The sequence below is a fragment of the Rhinopithecus roxellana genome, chromosome 1 (genome assembly GCF_007565055.1).
Source record: "Rhinopithecus roxellana isolate Shanxi Qingling chromosome 1, ASM756505v1, whole genome shotgun sequence".
NCBI lineage: Eukaryota > Metazoa > Chordata > Mammalia > Primates > Cercopithecidae > Rhinopithecus > Rhinopithecus roxellana.
Window position 1 is genome coordinate 129412920 of NC_044549.1, and position 12848 is coordinate 129425767.

Genomic DNA, 12848 nt, shown 5'->3' on the forward strand with positions numbered 1-12848 from the left:
GTTTGAGACCAGGCTGGGCAACATAGTGAGACCTCCATCTCTACAAAAAATTTAAAAAATTAGTTGGGTATGGTGGCGTATACCTGTAGTCTTAGCTACTCAGGAGGCTGAGGCAACCTTGCTTGAGCCCAAGAATTTGAGCAATGAGCTATGATTGCATCACCATACTCCAGCTTGGGTGACAGAGCACAACCCTGTCCCTAAAAAAAGAAAAAGGAGATTTTCAGTTTGGCAAAATCTGTTTGTGGGTAGCAGTGGCAGTTTTATAGAGAAGTAGTGAGAGATGAATCAAATAATGTCAAACATGAGTGTTCTAAAACCAAGAAGATGAAAATGGTCCTTAAAAGAAGAACATTACAAATCTATTCTTAGATTTCATAAGAGACTCTATCCTTTCTATTATGAAATATTTATTCTACTAGGGCTTTTGAAATCCCCCAAATGCCATAGCTTAATTTGAAAAAGACATTTCTCATCCAAGTTCCTGGGAACTTAGTAAATAATACCTTTATGGATTCTTTTTTTTGAGATGGAGTTTCACTCTTGTCGCCCAGGCTGGAATGCAATGGACAATCTCGGCTCACTGCAACCTCCTGTTTCCTGGGTTCAAGCAATTCTCTTGCCTCAGAGTCCCGAGCAGCTGGGATTACAGGCGCCTGCCACCATGCCCAGCTAATTTTTGTGGTAGAGACAGGGTTTCACCATGTTGCTCAGGCTGGTCTCGAACTCCTGAGCTCAGGTGATCCACCCGCCTTGGCCTCCCAATGTACTGGGATTATAGGCATGAGCCTCCACGCCCAGCCACCTTCCTTGATTCTTCAACCTAGGTGCAAACAACTTAATAAAATTCTGAATTAGTCAAAAAGACTAATTTACAACTTGGATTTTTATGTTTTCATGTAGAGCCAAGATAGAGTTTGAATATCTTAGGAAAAAAAATGTTTAAGTGCCTGCCCTGTGCTAGTCACTGCTAGAGGCTGAGGCTACAACCATGAACTTGGTTCCTGCTTTTTTTTTCCTTCCCCACATACCATTTTTTCACCCGTTGGTTCCTGCTTTGATGGAGCAGTCCAGTGGGAGAGAGAGTCATTAAACAAATAATGAGTAATTACACCAGTAAATAATTAAGTGCAGCTATAAGAAATGCTACAGTGAGGCCAGGCGTGGTGGCTCACACCTATAATCCCAGCACTTTGGGACGCCGAAGCAGGCGCATCACTTGAGGCCAGGAGTTCGAGACCAGCCTGGCCAACATATAGTGAAATCCTGTCTCTACTGAAAATACAAAAATTAGCTGGGTGTGGTGGTGCACGCCTGAAGTCCCAGCTACTTGGGAAGCTGAGGCAGGGGAATCACTTGAACCTGGGAGGTGGAGGTTGCAGTGAGCCGAGATCGTGCCACTGCACTCCAGCCTGGGTGACAGAGCGAGAGTCCGTCTCAAAAAAAGAAAAGAAAAGAAAAAAAAGAAATGCTACAGTGGAAAAATGTAGTATCCAATGATGACATGTAACTGGAGGTTCTAATGAGGGTTTTAGGGGGACAAGGATTTGGGGGTTTCAGAGAAGGCCTCCCTGTGTAGGTGACAGAGCCCTGAAGGAACTGAATAAGAGGTAGAAGATGTAGGAGAACAGAGATCCTAAACTTTCTTTTTGTTCGTTTACCAAATATTTATTGAGCACTCACTATGTGCCAGGCACTATTTTATGTGCCAGGAACTCAGCAGTGAACAAAGCTGACAAAAATGCCTGCCCTCTGAAAGTTACTTTCTAATGGAGCTTCTTCAAGCACCCCCTTTATTTTGAGGCAGTAGTAATACAATCAGTTAGATGCTTTTGGTCTCAAGCAACGGAAAATACAAGTGGTGTAACCAGTAAGAAAAGGATGTCATGTCACATAACAAGAAGTCCTGAGGCACACGGCTCCAAGGTCAGTTGAATCATGGGCCCGAAGACCCAGGACATTTTTCTGCTTTACGTTCCTCAGCATGTCTCACGTTCCCTTGGTAATAATAGGATGGCTATAGTGATTTCAGATGTGCATCCCCACAAAAAGTTACAAATTGAGGGACAGGGCACCCTTCCTTGTGTCCTTTTTTCAGAAAACTTTTTTAAAAGTTGTGGTTAAACAACCATAACATAACATTTACCATCTTGGCTAGGCATGGTGGCTCACACCTATAATCCCAGCACTTTGGGAGGCTGAGACAGGTGGATCACTTGAGGTCAGGAGTTCGAGACCAGTCTGGCCAACATGGTGAAACCTCATCTCTACTAAAAATACAAAAATTAGCCAGGTGTGGGGGCAAATGCCTGTAGTCCCAGCTTCTCGGGAGGCTGAGGCATGAGAACTGCTGGAACCTGGGAGCCGAGAGTGCACTTCTGCATTCCAGCCTGGGTGACAGAGCGAGACTCCATCTCAGAAAAAAAAAAAAAAAAATGACTATCTTAATCATTTTTAAGTGTACTTTTTGGTAGTCTTAAGTATATTCACATTGCTGTGAAACAGATCTCCAGAACCTTCTCATCTTGTAAATCTGGAACTCTGTGCCTATTAAACAACTCTTTTTTTCCCTCTCCCGTCAGCCTCTGGTAATCACCACTTCTTTCTGTGAATTGGACTACTCTAGATACCTCATATAGGTAGAATCATATACTATTATTCTTTTGTGACTGGCTTATTTTACTTAGCATAGTGTCCTCAAGGTTCATCCATGTTATAGCGTGTAACAAGTTTTCCTTCCTTTTTATGGCCAAATAACATTCCAGTATATGTATATACCACATTTTGTTTATCTGTTCATCTGGTGATGGACATTTTGAGCTCTTCTGCTTCTTGGCTATTATGAATAATGCTGCTATGAACATGGGTTTTCAAATATCTCTTCAAGACCCTCTTTTCAATTCTTGTGGATATGTGCCAAGAAGTGAGATAGTGAGATTGCTGGGTCATATGGTAGTTCTGCTCTTAATTTTTTGGGGGAGGCTTCGTACTTTTTCTCATAGCAGTTGCTCCATTTTCCAACCCCACCAACAGTGCACAGGGGTTTCAGTTTCTCCATGTTCTCCCCAACACCTGTTATTTTCTGTTATTTCAGTAACAACTGTCTTAATAGGTACCAGGTGACAGACAGCTCATTGTGGTCTTGATTTGTGTTTCTCTGATGATTAGTGATTGGTGATATTGAGCATCTTTTTATATATTTATTGACCATTTGTATATCATCTTTAGAGAAATGTCTATTCAAATCCTTTGTTCATTCTCTAATTGAGGTATTTGATTCTTTTGTTATAGGAGTTGTAGTAGTCCTTTATTTATTCTTGATCAATTAACTATATATTAGTCCATTTGGTGCTGCTATAACAGAATACTCAAGCCTGGATAATTTATAAAGAACAAAAGTTTATTTGGCTCATGGTTCTGGGAAGTCCAAGAGTGTGGTGTCAGCATCTGGTGAGGGTTATCCTATGGTGGAAAGCCTGAGGCAGAAGCAAATGCAAGAGGCAGAGAGAAGAAATAGGTCCAAACTCACCCTCAGCCCACGAATTCACTCTGTGATAACTGCATTAATCCATTCATGAAGGTACTCATGACCTAATCACCTCCTAAAAGTCCTATCTTTCTTTTTTTTTTTTTTTTTTTTTTTTTTTTGAGGAGGAGTCTCGCTCTGTCGCCCAGGCTGGAGTGCAGTGGCTTGATCTCGGCTCACTGCAAGCTTCGCCTCCCGGGTTCCCGCCATTCTCCCGCCTCAGCCTCCGAGTAGCTGGGACTACAGGCGCCCGCCACCTCGCCCGGCTAGTTTTTTGTATTTTTAGTAGAGACGGGGTTTCACCGTGTTAGCCAGGAGGGTCTCGATCTCCTGACCTCGTGATCCACCCGCCTCGGCCTCCCAAAGTGCTGGGATTACAGGCTTGAGCCACCGCGCCCGGCCAGTCCTATCTTTCAACACTGTTACAGTGGCAATTAAATTTCAACATGAGTTTTGAGGGGAATTTGAAACCATAGCAAACCCCTTGTCAAATAAATGATTGGTGACTATTTCTCCCATCCCATGGGTTGACCTTTCACTCTGTTGATTATATCCTTTGATGCATAAAAGTTTTTGAGTTTGATGTACTCCCACTGGTCTAATTTTGCTTTTGTTGCCTATGCTTTTGATATCATGGTGAAACCAAGAAGTCTTTACCATGTCCAATATCGTAAAGCTTTCCCGTGTTTTCTCTTAGGAGTTTGATAGTTTTAGGTCTTATGTTTAGGTCCTTAACCTATTTTGAGTTAATTTTTGTTTGTGGTGTAAAATAATGGTTCAACTTCATTCTTCAACGTGTATGTCCAGTTTCCCCAGCACCATCTGGTGAATAGACTGCTCTTTCCCTAACTAGTAGTCTCAACACCTTATCAAAAATCATTGGAGACTATATGTAAGGATTTATTTCTGGGCTTTCTATTCTATTTCATTCATCTATTTATCTGTTTTTTATGCCAGTACTATGCTGTTTTGATTATGTAGCTTTGTAATATATTTTGAAAGCGGGAAGTCTGAGCCCTTCAACTTTCTTATTTTTTGAAATTGTTTTGGCTATTCGTGGTCCTTTGAGATTCCATATGAATTTTTCTATTTCTGCAAACAATGCCCGCTGTGATTTTGATAGAGCTCATATTGAATCTGTAGAACACTTTCGGTAGTATGAACGTCTTCACAATATTAAATATTCCAATCCATGAATACAGGATATCTTTCCATTTATTCGTGCCTTCAAATTTCTTTCAGTAACCTTTTGTGGTTTGCAGTGTACAAGTCTTTTACCTCCTTGGTTAGTTTTATTCTTAAGTATTCTATACTTTTTGATGCTATTGTAAGTGGTAGTGTTTTCTTCCTTTTCAGATTGTTCATTGTTGTGTATAGAAATGTAAATCATTTTTGCATGTTGATTGATTTTTGTATCCTGCAATTTTGCTGAATTTGTTTATTCTAACATTTTTTTTTTTTGTAGAATCTTTAAGGCTTTCTACATATAAAATCATGTCATCTGTGAATAGAGATCATTTTATGTCTTTCTTTCCAATTTGAATGCCGTTTATTTCTTTTTTGTACCTAATTGCTCTGGCTAGGACTTCCAGTACTATGTTGAATAGAAATGGACAGGAGTGGGCATCCTTGCCTTGTTCCTGGTCTTAGAGGAAAAGCTTTGCTTTCAGTCTTTCATCATTGAGTGTGATGTTAGCTGTGGGCTTTTCGTAAATGGTCTTATGTTGAGGTAATTTCCTTTTATTCCTAATTTTGTTGGGTGTTTTTTATCATGAAAGGCTGTTAAGTTTGTTAAATGCTTTTTCTAATGACATGATCATGTGGTTTTTTCCCCCCTTCATTCTGTTAATGTGATTTATTATATTGATTGATTTTTTAAAAAATGTTTATAGAAATGGGGTCTCACTACATTTCCCAGGCTGGTCTTGAACCCCTGGCCTCAAGTGATCCTCCTTCCTTAGCCTCCCAAAGTGATGGGATTACAGGCATAAGCCACTGCGCCCAGCTCTCCATTAATTGATTCTTGTATGCTGAACAAACCTTCCATTCCAGAAACAAATCCCACTTGGTCGTGGCATATAATCCTTTTCATATGCTGAATTTGATTTGCTAGTATTTTGTTGAGGATTTTTGCATCAGTATTCATCAGAGATAATGGTCTGAAGTTTTCTTTTTTTGTGGTGTCTTTGTCTGGCTTTGGAATCAGGGTAAAGCTGGCCTCATGGAATGAGCTTGGAACTGTTCCCTCCTCTTCATTTTTTTGGAAGAGTTTCAGGAGGATTGGCGATAATTCTTCTTTAAATGTTTGGTAGCATTCTCCGATGAAGCCATCTGGTCCTGGGCTTTTCTGTGTTGGGAGGTTTTTGATTACTGATTCTATCTCTCATTATTGGTCTGATCAGACTTTCCATTTCTTCATGATTCAATCTTGGTAGGTTGTGTGTTACCTCTAGGAATTGATCCATTTCTTCTAAGTTATCAAATTTTATAGGCATACAATTCTTCATACTATTCTCTTATAATCCTTTTTATCTCTGTAGTATTGGTAGTAGTGTTCCCTCTTTCATTTCTGATTTTAGTTATTGAATGTTCTCTTTTTTTCCTTAATCTCGCTAAGGATTTGTCAGTTTGGTTGATCTTTTCAAATAACCAACTCTTAGTTTTGTTGGTTGTATTTGTTTATCTCTGCTCTGATTTTTATTATTGCCATTTTTATGCTGGTTTTGGGCTTGGTTCTTTTCAAGTTGAAATAAAAGGATGGGCAGGGTGCGGTGGCTCACGCCTGTAAATCCCAAGACTTTGGGAGGCTGAGGTGGGCAGATCACAAGGTCAGGAGTTCGAGACCAGCCTGGCTAACATGGTGAAACCTCGTCTCTACTAAAAAATACAAAATTAACCGGGTGTGGTGGCACACACCTGTAATCCTAGCTACTCAGGAGGCTGAGGCAGGAGAATCACTTTAGCCCGGGAGGTGGAGGTTACAGTGAGCTGAGATCATGCCATGGCACTCCAGCCTGGGCAAAAAGAGTGAAATTCCATCTCAAAAAAAAAAAAAAGAAAAAGAAAAAGAAAAAGCAGTAAAATAAAACATAAAAGAATGATAGACAGCAACACAAAGCCATATGAAAATATATGGTTATCTGGTAAGGGTAAATATTAACAAATATAGTAACCTGTACTGTAGAAATTTTGGTGCATAGAATTTAAATGACAAAAACATTTTTTAACTATAAATCTTTGTTAATGAGTATAAAAACATATAAAGATATAATTTGTGATATTTGGGGATGGGGTGAAAGTAGAGTTTTTGTATGCAATTGAAGTGAAGTTGTTATCAGTTTAAAATAGGATGCTATGACTTTAAGATGTTTTATGTAATTGCAGTAGTATCCACAAAGAAAAAATCTGTAAGAACATACACAAAAAAAAAATCAAAGCACATCACTATAAAAAATCAATAAAACATAAAGGAAGACAGGAAGAAAGGAAAGAAGGAAGAAAACTACAAGACATACAGAATGCAATGAAGAAAATGACAAAAGTAAATCCTTCCCTATCTGTAATTACTTTAAGTGCAAATGAATTAAACTCCGCATTCTTGGCTAAATGGATTAAAAACAGGATCTAACTGTATGTGGTCTACAAGAGACTCATTTTAGATATAAAGACACCTATAGGCTGAAAGTAAAAAGATGGAAAAAGATACTCCATGCAAATGGTAAGCACAAGAGAGGAGTAGCTATGCTAATATCAGATGAATAGACTGAAAACAAAACTGTTACAAGAGACAAAGAGGGACATTATATAATATTGAAGGAACAATTCATTAAGGAGATATAACAATTATAAATATGTACACAGCAAACCTCAGAGTTCCTACATATATGAAGTCAACTTTGAAAGAACTGAAGGGAGAAATAACTAGCAACATGATATCAGTAGGAAACTTAAGCGCGTCACTTTCAATCATGGATAAAACTACCAGATAAAAGAACAATAAGGAAGTAGAATTGGAACAACGCTATAGACCAACAGACATACGAGAACATTCCACCCAACAACGGCAGACTATACGTTTTTCTCAAGTGCGTGTGGAACTCGCTAGGAGAGATAACATACAAAACAAATCTTAACAAATTCCAGAAGATTGAAATCATACAAAGTATCTTTTCTGATCACAGTGGAATGAAACCGGATATCAACAGCACAAGGAAAATTAGAGAATTTAGCATTTTTTGTAGAGCATGTCAAGTGGTAATAAAGTCCCTCGGTTTTTATCTGGGAATCCTAATTTCTCCTTTATGTTTGAAGGACAGTTTTACCACACATGGTATCCTTGGATGGCAGTTTCTTTCAGCACTTCAAATATATCATCTCACTCCCTTCTGGCCTGCAAAGTTTCTGCTAAGAAATCTGCAGATAGTGTTATGGAAGCTCCTTTGTATGTCACAATTGCTTTTCTCTTGCCACTTTGAAGGTACTCTATCTTTGACTTTAGGCAGTTTGATTGTAATGTGTGTCAGTGTGGTTTTCTGTGGATTTGTCCCAGTTGGAGTTCTTTAAAATTTTTGATTTGTATGTACATTTCATTCCTCATATTTGGGAATTTTTCAGCTATTCTTCAAGTAAGTTCTCTGCTGTTCCCTCTTTTCTTTCTGGGATTCCCATTATGCTTATGTTGATCTACTTGGCATGTCTCTGGGATTCCCATTATGCTTATATTGATCTGCTCGGCAAGTCTCATAGGTCCCTAGTCTCTCTTCACTGTATTTATTTATTTTAATCCTCTGACTTGAAGACTTCAAATGACCTGTATTCAAATTTGCTGGTCCTTTCCTCTGCCTGGTCAAGTCTGCTGTTGAACTCGTCTAACAAATTTTTCTGTTCAGTTGTATTTTTCAGCTCCAGAATTTGTTAGGTTCTTTTTTATAGTTTCTGTCTCTTTGTTGATATTCTCATTTTGTTCACGCATAATTTTTCCAACTTTATTTAGTTATCTATCTGTGTTCTTGTTTAGCTCAGTACAAGAACTCTATTGGGTGAAGAATGTTCTCCTTGCTCTTAAAAAAAGGTACAAGGGAGAGTGACGTTAGCGAGATGACAGACGAGGAAGCCACAGATCTCTTTCCCCCTCACAGCACCTCAAATTAACAAGAGATAGACCAGAATGCTTCTGTGAGGACTCTAAAGATCAGCTGAGAAGCTATAATATGAAGTCCACTGTAAACAAGAAGGAATTCCAGGCTGGGGCCGTGGTTCACGCCTGTAATTCCAGCACTTTGGGAGGCCAAGGTGGGCAATTGCCTAAGCCCCAGAGTTCGAGATCAGCCTCAGCAGTATAGTAGGGACTATTTTTAGTCCCTACTAAAAATACTCATTGAGCATCTTTACAATTATTTTTGATTATTGGTCAGGGAACATGTAGATCTGTATTCTTTAGAGTCAGTTTTTGGGAGTTTTATTTTGGTCCCTTGATTGGGTCATGTTTCTCTGTTTCTTTGTATGCCTAGTAAATTTTTTTGTTGGGATTTGGGCATTTGAAAAAACAACCACCCTCACGGTCTCTGTGTACTGGCTTTGGGCAGTGGAAGACCTGAAATCAGCCTAGCTAGAGGTTCTAGGACCTCTCAAAACTTTTCTAATCTCTTGATCCCTCTGGTGTCTGACTGTAGAACTGCAGTTCTTGAATGCTGCTTGCCTCTGCTTTCAGCAGCTTCTGAACTCTGATGTTGATCCTGTCAGTGCTCTGAGTCAGTGACACAAAAACCAGTTTTTCTGGCACCTTCCAGACAAGCCAAAATGTTGTATGCGTAATCTAGTCTTTGTTTCTGTCCCAAAGGAGGAGCCCAGCCTTTAGGGTTTCTTCCCCTTTGCTCTTCAGTATGCCATGTAGGGGATGGGGCCTTGAAAACACTGTGAATGTTCTTACCTTTTTTGCTGGAAATATATATATATATATATATATTTTTTTTTTTTTTTTTTTTTTTTTTTTTTTAGGAAACCCACTAGTAAATTATGATAAGTGCACTGGACAACATCATGTGAAGACATTATATATGTCTATATCTATATATGGTATATATGTGTGTGTGTGTGTGTGTGTGTGTGTATAGTTTTGTTGTTGTTTTTAGACAGGGTCTTGCTCTGTAGCCCAGGCTGGATGCAGAGGTGTGTGATCATGGTTCATGGTAGCTTTGGCCTCCCTGACTCAAGCAATCCCACCTCAGCCTCCCAAGTAGCTAGGACTACAGGCATGCACCACTATGACTGGCTAATTTTGTGTTTTTAGTAGGGATGGTGTTTCCCTATGTTGCCAAGGCTGGTCTCGAACTCTGGCGCTTAGGCAATTGCCCACCTTGGCCTCCCAAAGTGCTGGAATTACAGGCGTGAACCACAGTGCCCAGCCTGGAATGCCCTCTTAGTTTACAGTGGACTTCATATTGTAGCTTCTCAGCTGATCTTTAGAGTCCTCACAGAAGCATTCTGGTCTATCTCTTGTTAATTTGAGGTGTCTGTGAGGGGGAAAGAGACCTGTGGCTTCCTCGTCTGTCATCTCGCTAACGTCACTCTCCCTTGTACCTTTTTTTAAGAGCAAGGAGAACATTCTTCACCCAATAGAGTTCTTGTAATACCCTCACTGGCCAGATCAGCTTCATGGATCCACTTCCAACCAGTTACTATAAGGGAGTAGAATTACCATGGTTTGGCTTATGTTAATCAAAATTCATGAGCTGGGGTCGGTAAGGGACCTGACCTCTCCTAAATCCCATCGTCACTTGGTACCTGAACAAAATGTCTTCCATTTGTAAGAAAAAAGCAAGGTAATGGTTTCTGGGAGACAACCATTATACCTATCTTAAAGTGTTCACTTGTTGCTTGTCTTTTTTAGAGCCGAAGAGATTCCTCTGAAAATCTTGGCCCACAATGGCTTGGTTGGAAGACTGATTGGAAAAGAAGGCAGAAATTTGAAGAAAATTGAACATGAAACAGGGACCAAGATAACAATCTCATCGTAAGCCACTTATTCAGATTAATCATGCCCAATAATGGAACACCTGAGCATTTCGATAGGTCTAGTTCATTCACCTGCTTTTCCCAAAAATGGGAATATAATCATAAGTGATACAATTATCTCCATCATCATTTTTTTTTAAAAATATGTAAATACTTACCAGGTAGATATTTTTCGCTGTGGATGTTATCTAAATCACGAGTAAGAGTTGAAATAGGATGGCAGGGTTCTACACCACAGCGCATTGTGAGAGAGCTGAGTCTTCTCCCTCTCCGCCAAAACTTGTTGGTGATTTTCTTTTTTTGGCATTTTATTTTTCCTGTTGAAAACAAAGTTTGTCTTCTCCTCTTACGGGTCAGTTTGCAGGATTTGAGCATATACAACCCGGAAAGAACCATCACTGTGAAGGGCACAGTTGAGGCCTGTGCCAGTGCTGAGATAGAGATTATGAAGAAGCTGCGCGAGGCCTTTGAAAATGATATGCTGGCTGTTAATGTAAGTCCCTAATGCTTTCTTCTCTGCTGGTTTTCACATGTGTTTTCAGGTAGTGCTCGAGGCTCTCTTAAGAATAATTGTCATTCAGCTAATCAGGAAGTGCCTTAGGATAGGTATGCAGAATTTTTCCTGACTTCCTAGGATAAAGGCATTAAAATCATCAGGAAACCAACTAGTAAATTATGATAAGTGCAGGGGACAACATCATGTGAAGACATTAAAATTATAACTTTGAAGACTGACATAAGGAAAAGCTTATGATATAATGTTTATTAAGAAAAGCAAGAATGACTCTGTGTGGTGGCATGCATCTGTAGTCCCAGCTACTCAAGAGGCTGAGGCAGGAGGAGCACTTGAGTCCTGGGGGTTGAGGCTGCAGTGAGTGGGCATTATGCCACTGCACTCCAGCCTGGGCAACAGAGTGAGACCCCATCTCTAAATAAATAAATAAGAAAAGCAAGATATAAATGTATGTAACCAAAGTTACAATTATGTAAAATAACATGGATCAGAATGACTGGGAGGCTACATACAAAAATGAAAATAGCTGGCATGTTAGAAAAGTGGGATTTTTTTCCATGTGTGTAGCCTTCTGAACCTTATGTAATATTGTCCTGTTACTTTTTAAATTTTAAAAACGCATGCTTTAAAGTTAACTTCTGATTTTCCTCCCTTGCTTGCTGATCAGCACTTTTAGATTGTCTGATAAATGTTGTCGACCACTTGAGCCTTTACTGTGTATTTGTAGCAGACTCAGTTAGGTTTGTCCTTCCTGTGATTGCTACCTAATTTTTACTCTTAATGGGGAGACGCCGATACGGCATTCAAAAAAAAAAAAAAAAAAACCTTTAAAATATTTGGCCATCAGCAAAAGTCCAGCTCAGCTCAGAGGAGTACATTTTTTCACTTTTTAATTAGATTTTTCGGACATATACAGAAGTGAAAAGGATACTCCAATAAGCCCTCATATACCCATAATCCACCTTTTGCAGTTACCAACCCACTGTCTGCTTTGTTTCCTCTAAACCCTCATCCACATCCACTGTTCATACCGGTTGGATGACCTTGAAGCAAATCTCAGACCTGATAATATTTCCTAGAGAAATAAATGTGGACAAAGCACTCTATAGGTTAAACCCAAGTCCCTCACTGCAGCACTTTCTGCTGTACCCTCTACTGCAGCCGGGAATCTGTCCCCACCTCACCCCAACCCCCACCTTAGCAGCCCACATCACATGATAATATGGGGCGTGATGAGAAGAGCTAGAGCAGGAGACTGCAGTGTGGTCTTCTCCCGATGTTTGGATATATTTGTGGAAGTATCATCTGACAATCTCATTTTCTTCCTGTGGGTTCTTGACATCTTATGATAAACATCTTTTTCTGTGAACACTTGGAAAAGCTACAGAAGGGTCTGAGTGATTCATACATCTTCACCTGAGCTTACCACTTAGGTTCATTCGTGTCTGTGCCAAAGTCACGCACTGGTAGGTGAATAACAAAATTACCACATCTTATAGACAAAATGAGGTAAAGACGAAGGATATGAGCCCTGCTATTCCAAACGTTCTTAAAAAAAAGGCAAGTTACAGAGTGAATGTAGCCAAAAATAAGAAAATAGAAAATGTTAGGAAATTGCTTCATGTTCAGGGAATGGGTGACCACGTTCCTCTGCCTCTGAAGACCTGTATGGTTAAAACCCACCCCCAGCCTGTGTGACCATCCCCATGTAGAAATGTAAAATAAGCAAGCAAGATGATCACAAAGCCAACAACTAAATAGCAAAGGGACAAAGTTGTAAACCATCCCAAGGCT

At 39.6% G+C, this 12848-nt stretch overlaps 1 protein-coding gene across 5 annotated transcripts in view; it reads left to right on the top strand.

The window, feature by feature from the left end:
• The window catches only part of IGF2BP2 (insulin like growth factor 2 mRNA binding protein 2), a 194811-nt gene that overhangs the window by 146264 nt on the left and 35699 nt on the right, over window positions 1–12848 (top strand). For all 5 annotated transcript variants that reach the window (XM_030931009.1, XM_030931012.1, XM_030931003.1 and 2 more), the window contains 2 exons: window positions 10416–10538; window positions 10898–11033. In XM_030931009.1, the coding sequence (XP_030786869.1) occupies window positions 10416–10538; window positions 10898–11033 (259 nt within the window). The remainder of the gene's footprint in view (window positions 1–10415; window positions 10539–10897; window positions 11034–12848) is intronic.